At 38.9% G+C, this 21,498-nt stretch overlaps 1 protein-coding gene across 2 annotated transcripts in view; it reads left to right on the top strand.

The window, feature by feature from the left end:
- AMPH (amphiphysin) overlaps positions 1–21,498 on the top strand; it is a 171,080-nt gene that overhangs the window by 59,232 nt on the left and 90,350 nt on the right. For both annotated transcript variants that reach the window (XM_047753198.1, XM_047753199.1), the window contains exon 2: positions 11,202–11,282. In XM_047753198.1, coding sequence (XP_047609154.1) covers positions 11,202–11,282 — 81 coding nt within the window. The remainder of the gene's footprint in view (positions 1–11,201; positions 11,283–21,498) is intronic.

Raw genomic sequence — 21,498 nt, 5'->3', positions numbered from 1 at the left:
AATATGGTTGTGTACCTGATCTTGATTTCAATAGCATGCCTGCTGGGTTTGCCCATGGGCCAAATTACAAAATGCTGGCAGCTGGCAAGCTGCTTATACAGTGCCCACTAGGAACCTGAAGAGGCTGGAAAACACATGAATTATACATTTTGACAATGTGAACACGCAGAAGGCATATCCTCTGTGACTTTAGTTTTGCATTAAACAAACTGTTCTTGGATTCAGAATCTGTATTCCTTCCTTACATCTAACAGTTTCCTGGTTAGTGGGTATCTGCCAGGATAAATTAAGTGGAGTGACCACAAATGGAAGAATACAAAACAGGCTTCTTAACTCAGAGTTCTATTGGTCACACAGAGGCCAGTTGCAGAAACAATGAGCATTGTTATTTTCTTTCATCTTTTACTCCCAGGTTGAACTACCAGGGTCATTGGAGCCCCGCATCAAGTGTCACAGGACTAACACCCATCGCTCACCAATATCTTTTTAAGGCAACTTTCTTCAAGATGTGAAACTTGTTATGTAACATGTTGTTCAGCATCTCTTAACCTACAGACATTCCTTTCAAAGAAAATGCTTTATGTCTTTCTCACCCAGATGCTTACTAAACCAGTGGTGCCTTTCTTTCCACTCTGATAACTAAAAATGGCATTAATCAGAGTTTTTCAAATGGTTTCTTGGATTTAATCTGGAGAAATTTGGTAATGGAGACCATTTTTTATATCCAGAAAAGTTTCAGCTTTCTGAATAAGCCAACATGCAAATTCAAAACAAGGTTCCAATTGCAGGACCACATAATCAAATGCTGGTATCTGTCCTTTGAGTCCCAATTAGTGATTTTTGGTCAGGTGTACTCCACCTGCATTTATCATGTTTGGGTGGTGCAAAGCCCTTGGTATCATATGACAGCCCAAACCAGCAATGCCCATACCTGACTGCTCATTGCTTTTTTTTTCTTTTTCTTTTTTTTTTTTTTTTTTTGGCCGCCCTTTGGGATATGGAGTGCTCAGGCCAGGGATCAGATCTGAGCTGCAGTTGTGACCTAAGCCACCCTTGTGTTAATGCTGGATCCTTCACCCACTGAGCTGGAGTCCCAGGGCTCCCAAGACACCATTAAGCCCATCGTGCCATAGTGGGAACTCCTGCTTACTGCTTCTGAGCTGTGTGTTGTGGAAGCCTTTCTCTGGGCCATTTGTCCTTTGTATTCATTTGGGTGGATTTTCACTAGGATCTGTGCTTAGAAAGGGTTAAAGAAATAAATTATTTGCTTCAGCAATTAAGTCAATAAAGATTATTCTGAACGTCCCTAGTCAGCCTAGTGGTCACCTTGTCTTGCAGTTTTGACCTCATAAGTATTTTATGAATCTTTCTCTTTTTCCCTGTGTTTCATGAATCTTTCTCTTTTTTTTTTTTGGTTTGTTATTGTGGGGCTTAGCATAAGTGACTCCACGTTGGGCCTGTTGTGTTAATTTCCCCCTTTTGATCAGACTCTCAGCCTAACTGAGGGATGTGATCAAAATTTAAGTGATTAGAACCACTCTCAGCTACTGCTCTGTGATTCTTGCAGCTTTTGATGAACTTTTGTTTGATATTTATAGGTCATGACTTTTTTGTTTAACCTCCGTGATATTCATTGGCCATGACTTTAGGTTCACAATTTTTAAGTTGGCCATTTTCTTTGTCCCTTTTCTGATGTTCTAGTCTTAGGGAGATCATTTGGTTGGTGGTTAGTGGCTACAAACGTGCATATAAAGCTTTCGAGAGAATATAGGGAGACTATTATGACTATTATAACCTATTATAAACAGGATAATCCTCAGTATCTGGAGTGCATTTCAGACACCGCCTTGCTCAGCTAAAAGAGAATCAAGGGCTGCTCTTATGAAGAACAACTTTGGACAGACAGTCTAAGAATTTTTGTCAGGCAGCCATTGCTTGAACTGTGGATTTTATAGTTCTTTCAAGGGTTAAGGAGGGGTTTCTGATTGTATTCTCGTTTACATTTACTCATATCAGAGAAGTACGGCCTTACCAAAGGAAGTGAATCCTGAGTCATGATTGCCTCTAGTTAATTCCTTTTTAATTGGATGATATAAATCTAGGGAGGATCAACCAATGAGGAGTCTTTGTGGAAAGTTAGGAGCACAGATAACTTAAGGGGCATTGCCCAGCTCTGTGCCAGCCATCAAAGCATTCATAGGCCCAAGGAGAATGATAACCACCTCAAAGACAACCTTGTTGGGGCAAAAACCATTTCCTTTAAGATGGTACTGTTCGTGGTTCAAGCCATCAGTTAGTTTTCTCCTACCCTGAAATCGAGTTGTTATGAATATTTTGCAGAGATGGATGCTGTTGTTGAGATCTTTTGTGAAAAAGGGCAAATCTTACATAGATAAGTATGAGTATGTAAGGGTGCAGGTGTGTTAAGGTCTACCTAAGTATTTCTATCTGATCGTCACATGCAGCTGTAATTGGAGAAAGGTAACAGTAAGGCACAGGATGTTCTGGCTGTAAAAGTTGAACTCTCTTAAGAGACTTCTCAGAGGGAGGAGCCAATCATAGTTTGCAATGACATTGGGACTAGAAGAGAAATTGGTCACACAGAGGATCAGGAGCTCTCCAGGATCATGAGCAGATTAGAGTTTGTTGACGACAAATCCAGTGGTCTGAAAGATTACCCCTTTAGCTATGGCCTGACAGATATAGATGAGGGTATTATTTTTCCAGACCATGCCAGAGAAGATAAAAAAGTTTTCATGTTTAGTTAAAGTATTAAGTCTTGATCCACTGTCTTGGCAGGAAGCAGTCTATCTTGATGTTGGCTACCTTCCAAGCACACTTGATTTGGAGGTCTCTAGAATCTATACAGGACCAGATGTCAGGTGATAGGGGATGGCCAGGAAAACCTCCTTGGATATTCCTTTTCTATTTATATGAAGCTGTTTCCTGTCACTAAGCCAGAAGCACAATTTAATTCACATATTGTAGACAAAAACGTGACTAATCAGAATAATCCCACTTCCTATGGAGTGGTTTGCAGAATCATCTTTTTGTAAAAAGCTTATTGTGAAGGCCTAATTAAAATGCAAATTGAACTACAAACAACCAGAACCCAGTCAACCACCCAGAACATTTAACCATTTGGAAACTTTTCAGTCATTCGTTTTAAGAGAATGGAAGAAATGCTGATTAGAGATCACACATTTGTTTTAATAACCAGCGTTCAAGGTGGTATATCCTATGATCATTTCAAGTTCATTCTGATAATCTTGATTTTTTTCTACATTGACAGCAATGACTTTAAAATGAAATTTACCTGTAGGGTATGACATTAAGTTTGTAATTTTTAGAGCAGGCTTCCCAAATTTGAATCTATAGATAAATTGCCAGAGGATGATGTTGAACTGCAGATTTCAATTCAGTGGAGATGGGATAGGACCAAATTTCTGCATTTCAAGCAAGCTGTCAGGTGAGGCTGATGCTGCTGGTGGAAACATCCACTTCAAGTGGCAAGGATTTAGAGTCAAAAATGTAAGTAGAATGAAAGGACACAATCAAATAATCAGTTATACTTACTGCTTAACAAATTCATCAGGATGACTAAATAATTCTTGGAAGCTGTGCAATAAGAAAATTTAAAAGTGTTTATAGGGGAGTTCCCTGGTGGCCTAGTGGTTAAGGATCCTGCATTGTCACTGCTGTGTCACGGGTTTGATCCCTGGCCCGAGAACATCTGCATGCTGCAGGCACGGCCAAAAAAGAAGTGTTTATAGGTTATTTCTTCCCATTACCCTGGACGTTATATTGATCAGACCGCAGTATTCTTTCCATTTTCTAACTAATCAAATAGTAATATTTTAAATTATGGCTTTAACAGGAACACAGGAGCAGGAGGAAAAGAACCAACATTTTAGAAAGCAAACTCATATCTGGATCTTTTTAAACAGAAGGCAGAGAAATACTCCTGCAGTATTGTGTATAAGCCAGTGAATCTAAAGTAATTATGACAATGTAGGCTCGGCAGAGAGCGTTTGCCTTAGAATTGTAACATGTTGTTTTTCGAAAAACACAGCCCCAGCTTTTTACAAATTTTGATTTCTATTTTACACCAGAGATCTTGCATGAGATTTGATTTCCTCATAAACTCAGAATAAGACATATAGAAGCTAGTTGTTTGTAGGTGTTGTTTACTTTTCCATGCTCAGGATTTCCTAGTTGCTGAGGTCAAAGAATTTGAATGAAACTACCATTGTAGTAGGACAGAAATAAGTGATCCCATTTTTAATTTTCTATTCTGAATGTTCAAGTTCATGACTCTAAAGAGCTTTGGTGTGGGATGTAGAGTACACTCAGAGTATAGTTGATTTACAGTGTCGTGACAATCTCTGCTGTATGACTAGGTCACTCTGTAGCATCCTTTTTTATTCTTTTTCCAAGATTGTTTTGACTATTAGGTGTCTTTTACATTTCCATATAAAGTTTAGAATTATCTTGTTCCTTTTTTTAAGAAGCCTGCTAGGACTTTGGTTGTGGTTACCTTGAATTCTCAGTGGAGGAAATTGACATCTAAACAACATGGATGAAAAGATGTGCTGATGCCAGAGATAAAAGTCCTACAACCTTTTCAAAGGAAAAACAATCTGCCTTTGAGAGGCCTCCAACCGAAGGCCGAAAACATCCTACTCAACACTTTTTAGTGATAATTATCCTTTGCCAACTGTAGGGCTTATGTTCCTGAAACCGTGTCCACACTGGCAAGCTGGCAAAACCCTATTATTGTGGGATCAGTATCTTTAGACTTGCTTATTGTGCAAATTGTTCCTGGTAGGCTGAATTGTACTGGTTTGTTTTTAGACCATTCCTACACTGTGCCCCAACAGAAGTACCTCTTTAGAAGTGTGTTGGGATGCTTTAATTTCTTATTTCCCATAGTTGGAAGGTGGAAAGGGTAGTGGGAGATTGAGCTAGGAATTTTGAGATCCTACTTCTCTTCTAGGATGGCCTTTGGAGAGGGTTGCAGGAAACCAGCAAAGGATGGTGAAGGCTGCTGGGTCTAGCAGCAGAGGAGGATGCTGAGGATCTTTTATCTCCAGGCCTAAAGAGGAAAGGGAGCAAGCTGTTACTAGAACTCAGAGGAAGGAGATGTAATTGTGAAGGGGCCACTGGAAGGGGAAAAGATTGACTCTAACTTGATGGTGGCTGTAGGGAAGGGGGCCAGGGAAACCAGTGCCCTGGCCTCTCTGCTCCTGTCCATCTGTCTTCTGCTGGCATGTCTCATAGTCAATTCCAGAGAGGAGCCGGAAGGCCAGGTCTGGATGCAGTCACTAGAAGTCTGCTTCCCAGACTGCTAAACAGGATGAGGAGGGTGGAGGGTGGATCTGGAGGCATGAGTGCAAAAGTGTCTGTGTGTATTTACAGATGATGTGAACAGCCAGTGAAAGGCTGTTCCCAGAAGCACCTTTCACTTATGCCAGTTTCTGATGAGTATCACTCAGGGTCTCCAGAAGATAACTGTTCTTCCTACCCATTCTATCATGCAATAATTCTTATACACCCAACTGTGCTTCTTAACTATACCCTTAAGGTATTCTGCAATCCAGACAAGAGTCTGGTGATATAACCCAAACCAGCAAACTGTTAGAATGATATTTCTTTGAAGCCTCAATATTTTAAAAATTTGTATGACGTTTGCATTTAACGTTATAAAACAAAACATCCCTGTTAACTGTAGGAGTGTGGTGATTCCAGCTCTAGAAGTTCCAGTCAAATCTGAAGAGTGAGCCTCCTTCTAAACTGTATTTAATAGTTTCACTTCTTCAGTAATTCACTTCATGCAGACCTGCCTTTAGGTGTGGAAAACTGAAAATTAAGGTATTAAAATAAAATACAGAAATGTGTGCAACAGCATTAGTGCTGCATTATTTACTTCTTTTCTTTGTTCACTTGTTTGTTTGTGGCAATTGCATGTTCTGTGGGTGAGAAGTATTTTCCTCTCTGAGTGCCCAGGAGCAGGAGGCTGTGTGCTCTGACATGCAGCCCTCAAGCAGCCATAAGGGGCAGCCTCTATTTCGCTCAAGACTCTCCAGCACCTTATGTTGCCCTTCTGTTCCAGTGCTCTTTAAATGAAGGTCATGAAGGCTCTCAGAGTTCCTTCTTGAGCAAGATCTTTAGAATATAACCACAAAGAACAAACTGAATAGAAAATACCATTTCCAGCTCTATATCAGGACTCATTTTTAGAGGAAGTGCCATTTGGTTTTCAGTCAATTAGCAATCTCCTTTATTTTTTTTTTCGACTTCCATTCAAACCTGCAATTTATATAAACTTTTATCAGATGATCATTTGTTTTAGATCAATAAACATTAAAGCCAGAAACCACCAGTGAAATTGCCTCTGAGTCACATCCTGTTGGATGTGTCTGAAATCCTTGTTGACCTCTGGCATTTGCAGTATGTTGCATGGCTTTGGGGGGACCATTTATGCTGTGGAACTGGAGTGGTTCTCCAGTCAGATTATGCAGAATGTGATTTCAAAAGTTCTTTAAGAGCCCTTTTCATCTTCATTTACAATGTGTTTGTGAGGCAGGACAGATCAAGTTACCGAAAGCATCATTTAACTGAAAAAAGGAGGAGTTTAAAAGGAGGATTTTCTTTGAAGAGGGCCAGTGTCATTCCTGATGTCACTCAGTGGCCCCAGGCTGGACCCTGGTGGGGACTTTGGTGTGAGGACTTTGTTCATAACATTCTTTCCACCAAAAAGTGCTGCACGTTTAAATGACTTTTAGTCTTGAAAATAGAACCTAAACAGGGAAAAGCAAGCTGTTTCTGGTATTAGACCAGATTCCACCCTCAGTCCCCAGGCCCAGATTGTTCTCATTCGGGAGGGGATGAGTTAGCAGAGCTGATGGTTGCATTTGGTCTTCTGGTTTGAACAAGGGTCACATGGAGGAATTCCATTTCCTGCTTCTATAAAACTCTCCTTCAATGCTCCAGTGATATGGCGATCAACAAGGACAATTTGTAGGCACCTAGACAGTTACTCAAGGCTTTCTTGGTTGCATTGGCTATGTTGCTGGCATGTGTCTTAGATTTAGACAATGGCTCAAGAGACATTTACTGAACTGCAGAATGAGAACTGCCAGCAAACCATGCTCTAAATAAAGACAGTTATAGAGTTTTTACAGGGTCCCATTAGCTCAGAAAGATCCCCCTGTATCATAGAAGGTTGCAGATATGACTTCATCAATACACTTAACATTTCCCAGAGCCTCATCTGTTGGATGCTCCATTAGGATTGAATAAAATTGAAATTCCCTCTCAGCTCCTTCATACTGCAGTTTAAGATGAAGATATTGAATCAAGGAGGGAAAGAATTAACCCTCACTAAGTACTTTTTGGAGTCAGGCATTGGATTGGGCACTTTTGCTAATGTTCTCATTCAGTCTTCCCAGAATTGGCATCCTCCCCACGCTAAAGATGCGGAAACCGAGGCTCAACAAAGTTAAAGTTTGCAAATGTTATCCAGGTTGCACAGGTGGTAGAGTGGGGACCAGTTTTGTTTGATGTTCCCACTTGTTTTGTTTTCATGGTGCCATGCTGTCTCTTAGACTTCAGAGCAGTGGTTTTTCACCTGATGGAAGCTATGAGCCTCTCCCAGTAAGCACACCCATACTGCATTATGTATATCATTTCAGGTCATTCAGGGACACCCAGGAATCCATGAACCTCAGATAGAGAGCCCCTTGCTCCGAGAGAGGTCATGGTCATTATTGTTTTCCTCATGGGAAACCAGCTGCCCATCTTTGTATTTTTCACTCTGCATGTCTCTGTGTGGCTATGATTGTTCCTGCAGGTGTATATTAATCAGAGAAAGAGAAAGTTACTTCTAAGGGGGTAGTAGTAGAATCACAGGGTCTTAAGATGGATGTGTCCCATAGGAATCATCCAGAAACTCCTGCATTCAAGCACTTAAAGATTTTTCAGTATCGTGTGTTAGGATATCAGTAATTCTAATAGATTCTTTAAAATTTTCTTATTGAGGTATAGTTGATGTACGATGTTGTACAAGTTACCGGTGTTACAACATAGTGATTCACAATTTTTAAAAGTTATTCTCCATTTATAATTATTAGAAAATATTAGTTATATTCCCTGTGCTGTACAGTATATCTTTGTAGCTTATTTATTGTATGCATAGTAGCCTATACCTCTTAATTCCCTACCTCTCTCTTGCCCCTCCCCCATCCATCTCCCCACTGATAAGCACTAGTTTGTTCTCTCTACCTGTGGCCTTGTTTCTTTTGTGTTATATTCACTAGTTTGTTTTATTTTTTTTTAATTCCACATATATATAATAACATCAAGTATTTGTCTTTCTCTGTCTGACTTATTTCACTAAGCATAATACCTTGCAAGTCCATGTGTGTTGTTGCAGATGCCAAAATTACATTCTTTTTTATGGCTGAGTAATATTGCATTTAAGATAGATAGATAGATAGATCTCACATCTTCTTTATCCATTCATCTGTTGATGGACACTTGGGTTGCTCCTACACCTTGGCTATTGTAAATAATGCCTAACAGCTAACATTCTTGAGCAGTTATTGCTAAGCATTGAAATAAAGGTTTTGCATGTATTTTATCATTTAATTTTCACATCTTCACTATGAGTTAGATACTAGTAGTATCCTTAATTTACAGAAGAGAAGCCTTCCATAGAGGGATGAAGAGCCTCACCTAGGCCAGACTGAGGGGCAGGGCTGGGGTATGTTCCTGCATTGTTCAAACCCAGTTCCTCCAATGTCCATCGCCATTTTAGCTCTCTGTTTTCTTCTAGAACTTCTCCAAAACCAGAAAGTTCACACACTCCCAGAGCCTTTACCTGAATGAATCCATCAAAAATTACTTGTACTATTCCAATTAAAATGGATAAGCAGTGAGGTCCTACTGTACAGCACAGGAAACTCTTATCGAATCTCTTGGGATAGAACATGATGGAGGACAGTGTGAAATAAAGAGTGTATATATATGTATATGACTGGGTCACTTGCTGTACAGCAGAAATTGACACAACATTGTAAATCAACTATACTTTAATTTTAAAAAAGAGAATTACCTCCCTTCCATAACCTAAATTCCTTTCACTCTTAAATTTGATTATTTTTTTCTATGGTATGAACAAGGAGAATCTGCTTACAAATGATCAGGGAAATTTGGATTCATGTGTAATTTTGCATTTGTGTTTGTAGCAAGGATCAAAGAAATCCTTAAGAAGAGACTGTTTCACAAGTTATGCTCCATTGAATAGTAACCTTCTGAGATGATAGTAGGTGTCATGTGAACAAATAGGTGTCGGAATCACAAGGTTAAATAATGTTATGCGAGTGTATTGCAAAACTTCTTGGAATCTTTAATGTGCCCCTGGTGATTGGGAAAATTATGAAAGGCTTGTGGATAATGTCAGGGGGGTGCACTCAACCATTGTTTGGTGTTTTCCATTTCACTGTAAATTCACTTTTACATTCCTAATTGCTTATGTGTATGGGTTCTTTGAATTCTTCTTGGAACTGATTGTAGCATCTTACCTGTTCCCTCATTAATGAGATAAAAACTAATCTTTGACACATACTCATTTTATATTTTTAAAAGCATTAGGATTTTCCTTTTTAAAATTACTTAATAATATTCAGTTATTCTGATTGTGCTCCTGATTCACATGGAGTACAAAGCAGATAAGCAGTTATCCCAGATTCCTACAAAGAGACAGTGCTCAGTGCTGCCCATTTATCCCTCCCCTTTAATAGCCATAAGTTTTTTCCTATGTCTGCGAGTCTGTTTCTGTTTCATAGTAAGTTCATTTGTATCATATTTTAGAGTCCACATGCAAGTGGTATCATGTATTTGTCTTTCTCTGACTTACTTTACTTAGTATGATAATCTCTAAGTCTATCATGTTGATACACATGGCATTATTTCATGACTTTTTATGGTTGAGTAATATCCTATTGTGTGTATCAATGGGATATTACTCATCCATAAAAAAGAGTGTGTGTATATATATATATATATGTATGTATATATTTCATCTTCTTTATAGATGACTGGATAAAGGTTGCTTCCATGTCTTAAGTATTTTATTTTTTAATTTTTTAAAATTTTGTTTTATCTTTTTTTTTTTTTACTGTACAGCATGGTGACCCAGTTACACATACATGTGTACATTCTTTTTTCTCACATTATCCTATTCCATCATAAGTGACTAGACATAGTTCCCAGTGCTGCCCAGCAGGATCTCATTGCTAATCCATTCCAAAGGCAGTAGTCTGCATCTGTTAACCCCAAGCTCCCGGTCCATCCCACTCCCTCATGTCTTGAGTATTTTAAACAGTGCTGCAATTAACCTTGGGGCGCATGTGTCTTTTTGAATTAGTATTTTCTCTGGACGTGTACCTAGGAGTGGGATTGCTGAATTACAGCATGTTTTGAATGATCTCTACCAGCATTTCCTGAAGACCAGCTCTAAGGGATATTGCTTCTAATACTTTGCAACCCCCTCATGTTGCTTATTACACATGGTCTTTGATTTTCTATTTGTAGACTTGCCTTGCTACACCATTAGGTTATAAATTTTTTAAGATTAAGTCCTAGGCCCTTCTTTTAGTCATCTCTGTATTTCTGGGTGACATAAGATGGGCCTTGTTCATCCCAAGGACTCTTTGAGCATTTATTGAATTCAAGCAATTATCAAGATATGGTGGGACAGGAATTAGCATGTGCCTGGTTTCAGTAATTTTAAAACTGTCCACATGAAATAGGCTAATGTTTTCCTTGAATAACTTTAGTTCACTAACAAAAAATTAAGTAGCTATAATGCATAAGGCATTGTGCCAGATGCTTTGGACAAGAAGACAAGGTGTAGGTTTTGTCTTTAAGTCATGTACAGCCTACATGAGGAAATAGATATGTGAATAAATAAATGCAGTGTTACATGACACTTCTTTAAGGTCATGCAACCTGTGAGTGGTGGAACCATGATTAAAAACTTGTTCAGCTCCAAAGTCACCAAGCCAAGGTGCTTCCAGAACAGAAAAACCACTGTGCTATGAGGGGGGTCTCCCCAGATGAGTGAAGCAACAGCCGTACTCTGTGTAATATTTGAAAACATTATTAAATCAAACCATTTTATTTTATTCACAAACTAGGTCCTTCAGAAGCTTGGGAAAGCTGATGAGACAAAAGACGAACAGTTTGAAGAATATGTCCAGAATTTCAAACGGCAAGAGGTAAGTATATTTATCTAGTTTCTGGGACAATGGATTGACTTTATGTTTTAGCGTATAACTAAAATACTTTGAGACTGAAAGAAGAGCTTCTTTGGACTTGGCACTAACTTCAGGGGAACACTGGTTAATTTTTTAGACATTTTGTGTAAGGCAAAGAAGCAGTAGGTATGCAGGAAGATTTGTATTTTAGAATCTCAGGAGATTAAAATTTTGCTTCTCTAGAGCTCTTCAATACAGATTACTGATCTAAAGGAAAGATGATCTTTTGGGTGATTTATATTCCACTAAACATTGGCAGTAGTTAAATATTTCCGGCAGAATTACCTCAATTGCTACATGCTTCGGGACCACACATTCTCAATAGAGATTCTGTCTCCCTGAGAGGGAGAAAATTGGTTCTTGGTGGATGAAAAAAATTGTGTTCTCTTTATAAGAGTATACCACATAAACAGAAATAGTATATATATGGTATTAAAATTTTGTGGGGGGTTATGATTAGGAAAAAATGTCTAAAAAGTTTCCTCTAGGGAGGCAATAATGAAGAATGGGTTGAAAAATACAATTTGTGATATTCGTTCTTTTAGTAGGCTACTGTGTGTTTAACAGACCCACGAATAAAGAAACAAGCTATTTTTAAAATTATTTGTTTTGAGAGTTCCCTTTTGTCAGAGCAGGTTATGGATCCAGCATTGTCATTGCAACAGCTTAGGTCTCTGCTGTGGTGTGGATTTGTTTCCTGGCCCAGGTACTTCCATATGCTGTCAGCATGGCCAAAAAACAATGGAATAAAATAAAATAAAAATAAAGTAAAATAAAAAAATAATTTAGGAGTTCCTGCTATGATTTAGCAGATTTAGAATCCGACTCCAGTGCTCGGGTTACTGCAAAGGCACGTGTTCTGTCCCCTGCCCAGTGCAGTGGGTTAAAGCATCCAGTGTTGCTGCAGCTGTGGCTTTGATTCAACACCTGGCCCAGGAACTTCCATATGTTGCAGGTGTAGTCATAAAAAATAATAATTATTTATATTTCTAAGGCTGGATAAATGGCTAGTATATCACCTGTAGAGAGCATGGATGAGGGTCAGAGAGGGAAGATACAAGCAGGGCTCCCTCAGGTTGAAGCTTCAACTCCGGAGATTGTTCCAGAGGTGGGGTAGGAAGAATGCTGGGCCAGCAAACTCTAGAGAATAGGGTTTGTACACAGGGACAATGTGAGGATATGGATTTCTTTTCCTGCTGTCATTGGAGCCAATAGAGGAAACTGTGGCCTCAGAGATAAATATGTGTGGCCTCAGAGGTGACAGCCAGCAATGCAAGATAATCACAGGCTTTATTTCACTCCCTTTGCTTCTGCTGGTAGATATCTGATCTTGGAGATTTCTTTCTTCCAAATATCTGTTGGGGTTCTGACTGTTTTCTAACTGGAGACATGCATTTCTTTCCTCACCAACAGGGTTATCAGTGTTTTCGGCAGGTATAGAGCCAGGTGAACTGGTCTCCACCAAAACACATTCCTGAATATGTCTAATCTCATCCCAAGACTATGGGTTGACGTGGGCAAATAGGAACTCAGTTTACTGTGATTGACAGCAATCTTGTTCTATCTGAGAATGAGAAGAGAGAGAAGGGTGTTGGAGAAGAAAATAGTAATAGAGAGGAAAATGGATCGTGTCCAGATAACTGAGTATTAAAGAGAACTTTGGATTTATGAAGGTAGAAAAGGGACCTCCTAGAGAAAGGTTGGATATAGGCCCATAGAATAAGTAGCCCCCCTCCCATCTCCTCCAGGAGAACAGATTCTCCATGTCTCCATGTTCATATTCGGTGAGTTCTCTCATACTTTCTTATGGAGATCATTGACTTGGATAACAGAAACATCCCACAGAGAAACTTGTCAATCAGTGCCCTTGTTACTTGCAAGGCAATCCCCAGTGTCTGCTTTTAAGGGATTGGATTTGGAGAGAAAAAATGACGCATGTTTACAGTTTTTCCTACCTGCAGATTTAAAGTCTATCCTTTCAAACCAAGTCTCCCTGTCTGGTGTGTCCCTGTGGAGCTAATTAGTTCTTTGCTGTTAGATTGTTTTCTATATCACTCCTATGGCATTATGATGGCAGCACCCCCGAAGGCTAACCTGGGGAAGCACCAAGTTCAGGCATGCATTCATGATCATGTAGTATTTTGCTCTTCCCAATTCTGGTGAACTTTTATTGTTCTTTTTTGGGCTTGGTTGATTGAACCAGGTGAGGATAGATATATATATATATATATATTTTTTTTTGATCTTAGATACTAGAGAAAAGTGCAGTTGTTTAAATCATCTGTGCCACTAGGAATGGCCGTGTGGGGTGACTTTTTAATTCTGCTCTTTTACCTATTAACATTTATTTTCAAATGTTATGGAGCCAACAGTATACTATACTTTTTTGAAGACCAAGACCTTAGTTCTCTCAAGACCATTATTAGTAGGTAAAATTTCAACATTTGAGGAATTTTTTCTTCTGTTTTGGCCACACCACAACATATTGAAGATCCCGGGCCAAGGACTGAATCTGAGCTGCAGCTGTACCCTACACTATAGCCAGATCCTTAATGTACTGCACCAGGCTGGGGATTGAACTGGTGCCCCTGTAGAGACAGCACAGGATCCTTAATTCACTGCACCACAGCAGGAAAGCCAACATTTGAGGAACTTTGAACAAGCAATTGTGCTTCATAAGAGTGAAACAAATAGAATGGAAATGTAGAAATACTTTTTCTCAGGGAGTCTCCTAGCCCTCTTTGGTTCCCTTTGGAAATACTCCTGCATCAAAAACACCTTGCATTTGCACATGCTCATTTCAGTATTTTTTTTATTTTAATCATAAAGAGTCAAATTTCTCTGTAGTCCTCTATTTACTTCATTTCTGACACATCCATTAAATCTTCTCTCTTTTGCTCACTGGCTTTTCAGCAGAGAAATGTGTCAGCCTCCTTTTTGTGACTATTCAGGTATTGTCCATGGTGCCGGATGAGAGAAAGAAAACAAAAATATTCATTGGAGAACCCATCCGTCTTTTATTTCCTTTAGCCTTATTTCATTTTATCTGCAAGAGTATTTCTTCATTTATGGCCTATATAAATCAAAACTAACTAAAATTTTACCCAAACCACAGATGTGCTAGGCATCACTGTTTGTGCCACTCTCTGTGGCGCCTGTTCCTCATTTAAGAAGTCATTTCTAGAGGAAGACTTTCATATTGTCACTTGGAAGGTTTCCTCTCATCTATCCTTACCTATCTTTAATTGTATTTTACCTTACTGCATTAGTTAGCCTTGCCAGCTGAGAGTGTTTCGTATCCTGTTCCTCAGCATTCATTTAGAGACCAGTTCCACATATCTTTCATTCCTCTTGTTCAATAAGCTTATTATCTAGCCTGGATACTCCTCTATAAATGATCCCCAGGTTGCCTGCAGTGTTTTGTTAATAGGATGTAGAGAATCAGGCATCTCTCTCATCCAAGCTTCAGGAGGCTGTCTGAAATGGTTGTGAACATTGGCATAGATGAACTGCAATTGATTTTCAGGTTTGCATCCATAATACTGGTTCCCATTGCTTGCAATTCTCTCTCATAAATCACGCTGTAAGCCCCTCGATGACTTTGGAATGGAATTGCAGTCTAAGTGATGGAGATGTATTAGAAGGAATGATGACTGACTGAAACCTGGTGCCAGACTTAGTTTTAAGAGCCTCATTCTTAGAGCCACATAGGAGAGTGCCCATCGACAATTTAATGATAGACACAGTGAAAAATTACAGCAGGGGTCTCCAGATGACCATTAGAATCACCTGGAGGTCTTTAAAAAACTCTGACTCCCAGAGCCCCCCTCCAGATTTCTGAGTCAGGGCACACATTTGACTTGTGTCTCTGAAGAGCCATCATAAGGTAGTTATAACTTGGATGCAGGCCTGAAATTTCACTGATCTAGTGAAGATAATGCACATAGTTCCTTATATGTGGTTTAATAATATACATTACTCCTTAATTGCATATCTTTTTGAGTGTGTTCCTAAAGCTGAATAATTAAGAGAATCTTCTATGGAGTTCTCTTGTGGTGCAGCAGGTTAAGGATCCATTGTTGTCACTGCAGTGGCTCAGTTGCTGCTGTGGCTTGAGTTTCATCCCTGGCCCTATACTTCCACATGCCACAGGCATGACCAAAAGGAATCTTCTATGGAAATGAAAAAATTTTACAGTTTCTAAGCCAAATCTGACTGGCTTAGGCAAAAGCACTGATAAAATATTTTTATTATTAAGTCTTTCCACAAGTAGGGTTTTGGCATTTATAAAGTGTTCTGTACATTGTCTCACTTTATTTTCATAGCAACTCATGATTCTGCATTACATATGAAAAAACTGAATAGGTGTTACAAAAGCTTTCATTTGTGGAATGGACTTGATTATTATTTTGGTCATTGGTATTCATGCTTTCTTGTTTCTTCACAGTAATTTATCGTATCGGTTTAATTTTTTTCTCATATCCATTGTTGAGTGGTTCTTATACCTTTGCATAAATTATTGCTGTGGGCTCTAGGATCTTACATTACAGTAACATTTAAAGATACAAAAATTTTCTGAAAAGCACAACTGTGTATTTGAGACTTAGAAATGCAAATAAAAAACAAGGAAGCAGTTTCCATTCCTAAGTGGCTTGTTCTAGGGAGGTTTTGTGTAGTCCTCATAAAAATATTTCTCTGCAGTATCACATGTACCAGAACTTGGCTCATTCATGCATTAATGAAACATCTACTCTTTGCACAGCTTATCATTTTTAAAGTATCAGGTAAAATAACACTAATACACCCAACGTTTATTGAATGCATTCTGTGTGCTGGTACTCTGCTGATATTTTACATGGACTGCCTCCCTTGACCTTCATGATAGCCCCACCAAATCAATACTATTGTCACTTCATTTTACTGATGAGGAATCAGAGGCCTTGAGAGGTTAAGTGACTTGTCCAAGATTGCACAGTTAGAAGTAGCAGAGCTCAGATTTTAAAGCCAGGCAGTGTGGTCCCACTGACTTAACCCCTATGCTATAGAAATCATATGGAGTGCATTCTGAAATCATGAGCTTTTGAGAAAAGCAAGTGAAGAATCAGTATCTTTATTTACAGATTAGAACTATATCATGAGAGCACAAACAATGGTACCTTTAGTTAAATTATTTTCATTGGTCAACAGTAGAATTTTCTTAGCCACATCCATCATTGACTGGCATCTGTGCCTTTATAACTTGAAGGCATAGAGATGGTAGAGGGCAGTGAAGCCTGTGGGCTCTTGAGGCAGCTTGTAGGGCCTAAATAACTCAGACCCCCTGGCTGGCTGGCCGTGTAGTAGGTAACTGACCTTTGGACAAGTTTCTCAGCCTCTGTATAGCGTCAGTCTTCTCATTTGTAAAAATGTACTGATCTTAGAGTTATCATGGAGATGATGAGTTAATAGAGCTGTGACCTTTAGGATAGTATCTGGAGCAGAGGGACAAGTCAGTAAGTGTTATTAGACTTTGTTATTATATTGCTACACTAAAGGCTTGCTTTGAGGACATTGTTATGGTCTGAACTATTACCTCCTAATTTTATATGTCCAAGTTCTAACCCCTAGTACACTTTAGAATGTGACTGAATTTGAAGATAGGGACATTAAAGAAGCAATTAAATCAAATGAAATCATATTGGTGAGTCCTAATCTAGTATGACTGTTGTTCTTATAAGAAAAGAGAAAGATACCAGCTGCACGCATACAGGAAAAAGGCGATGTGAGGACACAGTGAGAAAGCAGCTGTTTGCAAGGCAAGGAGAGAGGCCTCTGGAGAAACCAAACCTGCCAACATCTTGATCTTGGACTTGCCTCCACAACTGAATACGTTTGTTTAAGACACCCAGTCTGTGGTATTTTATTATGGCAGCCCTAGAAAATTAACACAGTCATCATAACTGGCAATTTCAGAAGCATTCTGGATTTTATGTCTAGAACAGTGATAGACAAGCTACTTCATTTCCACTCATCAATACATCTTTGACTTGACAAAGTAGTTGTTTTTACAATACTTTTATATCCATGTCCAATTTGGTCATGATAGAACATTGTAGATAAAGTGGCATCCATACCCACAGAAAGGGACTCTGAGCAATAAGCCACAGGAAGAGTCATTGTTGGGGTGGGGCTCCTGTGTGGTTTTCCTTAATTCTGGGTCATTCTCCTTTCCCACCATATTCAATCTTGTGCTAAAGGAATAAGGCAAAGGTTGAAAAGATATTTATATAATGCCTCTAATGCACCTTATAAATCAGTCTCTTCACCCACACGCATGCACACACACGCACATACACACAAAGTGAAAAAATGGGGGAGGAATGGCTTTTTGAGGGCCACAAACTCAGTTGCCTAAAGGCAGTAAAGCATATCTTCAAGTCATAACTAGCCTGCATTCTGTGATGAGTTTAATAGTTCTAGGCAATTCTATCCTCTTGCACACACAATAGGTTAGCTTTTCCAGAAGATAGAAGAGAGATCTGTTTGAACTCAAGTTAGTTGACTTAAGGAAAATATATGGAAAATTTGTACGTATGATTACCTGCTAGTGTTCTAACTTTGTTTTGTTGAAGGGCAGAAGGTATTTGATTAGGTTTTCAGATCATAGGTATTCTTGGAGGTGCAGACAAGGACAGTTGGAAATTGGGCCATGAGTCTTAGATAAAACTGTGGAAGCTGAGATGTTCCCTTTGATCTCTGTCTCCCCTCCATGCACCACCCCCTGCTGCCATCAGCCCAGAAATATATTTTCAAAATACAGTCTGACTTCCTCTCTATCTTGTATCTTCTGCATTAATATATGCCAAAAGAAATTTTTTAGAAATAGAGAAACTGTTTTATGGAATCAATGCTAGCTTCTTAACAAAACCTCCTCTTACTACAAAGAACTCAAAGCCAGGAAACAAACAAAAAAATGTGCATTCCGTAGACCCTGCTGCTTTTTACCTTTGAAAAAATCCCCATTTTCCAATTTAACAGCATCTGAACTTGTCAGAGAGGGAGCTCTGTCTCTTAGTAAATCTAGTGCCTGTAGTGTTGAGCAGCCTAATGTCTTTGATCATAAGTGGGTTCAGACCTTACACCTTATTAGTCATCTGTGAATCGAGTTGTTGATTATGACTCCATTAAATCTCATATCCTTGATAAACTAATTTTCTTCTGAGCTTCCAAAATGATCAGAAAGTGTATTAACATTGCTTTCAAGATTGAGTTAACCTGTCTGAACTCTGAGAAATTGAGCCATTTTTAATTTTGATGTGTTACTTAGCCTTTTCAAGAGAAAAATATCAGTCAGTAAAGGCCAAAAATAATAATGTAACTGTGGGAACTTCTGTAGCTTCATGATCACAGGTGAGCTGACAGAACTTCCCCTGTGAAATCATAACTTTGTGGAGTTATAGCTCTTCAGATCCAAGTTTCATGTATCTGTTAGTACTGTTGGCCTTCTACCTGGGCTCCTTTCTAAACATTAACTCATAGTTTCTTAGTTAAAGAGGATATTTCGTTAAAATATTTTTTGTATCGTGCATTACTTGCTTTTTTCTTCTATTTTTTTAAAACAAAAGTTACCTATAAGTATAAATCAGTACTACATTTACCATATTTTAACAAGCAATTCAACAAACCATTGTATGTGTAGTAGGCATTAAATATCTATTACCTTTAAAGTCTTTTGGCTAGACTTGCATAACCTGGTGCGTAAAGTGCATTGGATTTGGTTTTGCAAGTACAGTTAAGGCCACAGTGGTATACACCTTTACCTGTACAGCAGTATACCTGTCCAGGGGTGCTGTGCACATGGTAATGTGGGGCATGGTGCCCCTGAATTTGCAGTGGTTGCTGCCTTGAGTTTAGTTTCTTCGAAATTATTAATTCATTCTGTGCATTGTATCTACAGTTCAGTCAATTTAATGCCTCAAGTGTGGCTTCTTTCTTCTGGGCAGAAATAACTGGGTCAAAGGTGCTAACAAAATTGTAGTTCTCTTTTGGCTCCTGAAGTCCCAAGCATAAGTATTTACTAATATTAATATATTTTTAACGCTGCAGAATTTAGTGTACCTAAATAATTAACAAACTGACTCATTAATCTTCAAATGTCACTGATGCATAGCTTAATGCAGCTCTGTTTTTAAACCCAGTGCCCTTGAGAAAGTTTGCCATTAGCTATAGGACTTTTGAGACACTCTTCTTGGGTATCAGTCTGTGGTAGCTCTTCTTACCAGGAACCTGGCTCTCCTTGCTGGAAATATGTCTGTACCTCTTCTTTGCAGAGTGTAGAGTGATAGCATTTATAGCTAGCCCTTTGACACAACATCGATTAAATCTGTAAATGGTCAAGAACCAAAGATGTGAGGAGCTGTCCAGGGTGCTGAAGAGAGACCGAAGAAGGGAGACCTTTCTGGGAGCCCAGCCTGTCCGAGAACTGAACCCCTTCTCTGAGTCATGCTCCGCTAAAGACATATAAACAAATAACTAAAGGAATTGGTCTTACTGAAGACTAATCAGATGTAAAACAATTTGGAAACACATTTAATTAGGTATGGAATGTGATTTCTTTGTGTTGGGTAACGAAGATATCTGAAACCTCCCATGGTGATGTGGCTGCTGCACTCACTCTCTAGATATTTAATTAGATTTTAAACTTCACTCTAATCCTTAGGGGCATGTGTCTAGATAAGTACTCACAGGAGTAGGGAAGAAAACAACAGCTTCAAGAGACTACTGAGAGAATAAAGGAATTTGGGGGCTAGAGGCAGTGATTCTCAGACCTTTGTAAGGTTTTAAAACCATACATACTATTTGCTTGCCTATTACCTTTTGATGTCTTTATGATGAAACCCCAAATGACCCTGGCTTGTTTTCCAGGACAGCCAAGAAGCAGGGGAGTAGGGGGCTGCTTCCTTCTCCCCAGCCCTTTGAGGGCATTGTAGCCAAGGGAGGGAGTGGGTGGGAGTAGCTTTAATGAGGAAGGAGAAGCAAGCCACTCCCTCGGGCTGTGTGGGAAGAAAGTGCGGCCTAGGGGACCATCAGGGCTTGAGAGGCAGCCACTCCTGACACTGATAAATGATTCTATTGAAAAAAGTAAAGGAAGAAGCTCTGACTAACACCAGAGCCATGTTATTATACTATATGCCAGGGCAGGGAACATTGTAGGTGGTGAATCCCTCTGGGATCTTTTCCAAAGAGGAGTATTAGTTGGCAGTCTAGACAGCTTAATTATAACAGACTCACTTGTCCATAAGCCTTGAGGAAAGTATGCCCACAAATTTGAATAATATGTATATATATATATATATTTTTTTTTTTTGTCAACTCTTGGCATTCGGAGTTCCTGGGCCAGGGTTGAGATCTGAGCTGCAGTTGTGACCTAAGCCACAACTTCAGCAATGCTGGGTACTTAACCAACTGTGCCTGGCCAGGGATCAAACCCATGTATCCATGCTCTCAAGATACAGCTGATTCTGTTACACCACAGTGGAAACTCCTAGAAGAATAACTTTATTTTATCCTGTGGATAATGGCATTAGGAAATAGAAGGGAAAATCCTTAAGGTTGTGGAATTTTGAATCTCTTTTGTGCACACACAGTTCAAGGATGAATTACTGAAATAGCAATGTTCAGAGAAGTTTGGAATGAACTTTAGATTCAGAGATCTGAGCAGTACTCTAAGAATTTTTCTAACTTATTTTTTAAAATATATATATTATTTAAACAAATAAACAAAGTTTATTTAAACAAAGTTCTAAGATAAATGGCCATCAAATAACAAGATTCTTCCTATTTGTTTTGCCACAATGATTTCTGTCATTGGAACGGTTGAGGTTTCAATTTACTGGTAGGACCTCTATGAGAGTTTTGGCCAAGGGAAGGACAAGCAGGAGGTTTAGGAAGATTTTTTCTCATTTAAAACGTCCTTGTGATTCACGTAGAATAATGACAGGTAAATTTTATTATGCAGTAGATTTTGTGCAGAAGAACTACTCTGTGGAATATTATAGGTAAAAAATTTTTCTCCAGAGCCTTTTGCCTTTTTCATTCAGGCAGAAATTTATGTGAAATTCAATGTGGTTATTACTGAATACTTCATGAACCTTAATACTCATGGTGAAAATTAAGAATTTTAATAAGTAGAAAAGAA

The sequence above is a fragment of the Phacochoerus africanus genome, chromosome 11, assembly GCF_016906955.1.
Source record: "Phacochoerus africanus isolate WHEZ1 chromosome 11, ROS_Pafr_v1, whole genome shotgun sequence".
Taxonomy (NCBI): Eukaryota; Metazoa; Chordata; class Mammalia; order Artiodactyla; family Suidae; genus Phacochoerus; species Phacochoerus africanus.
This window is presented reverse-complemented; position numbering and strand designations above follow the sequence as displayed.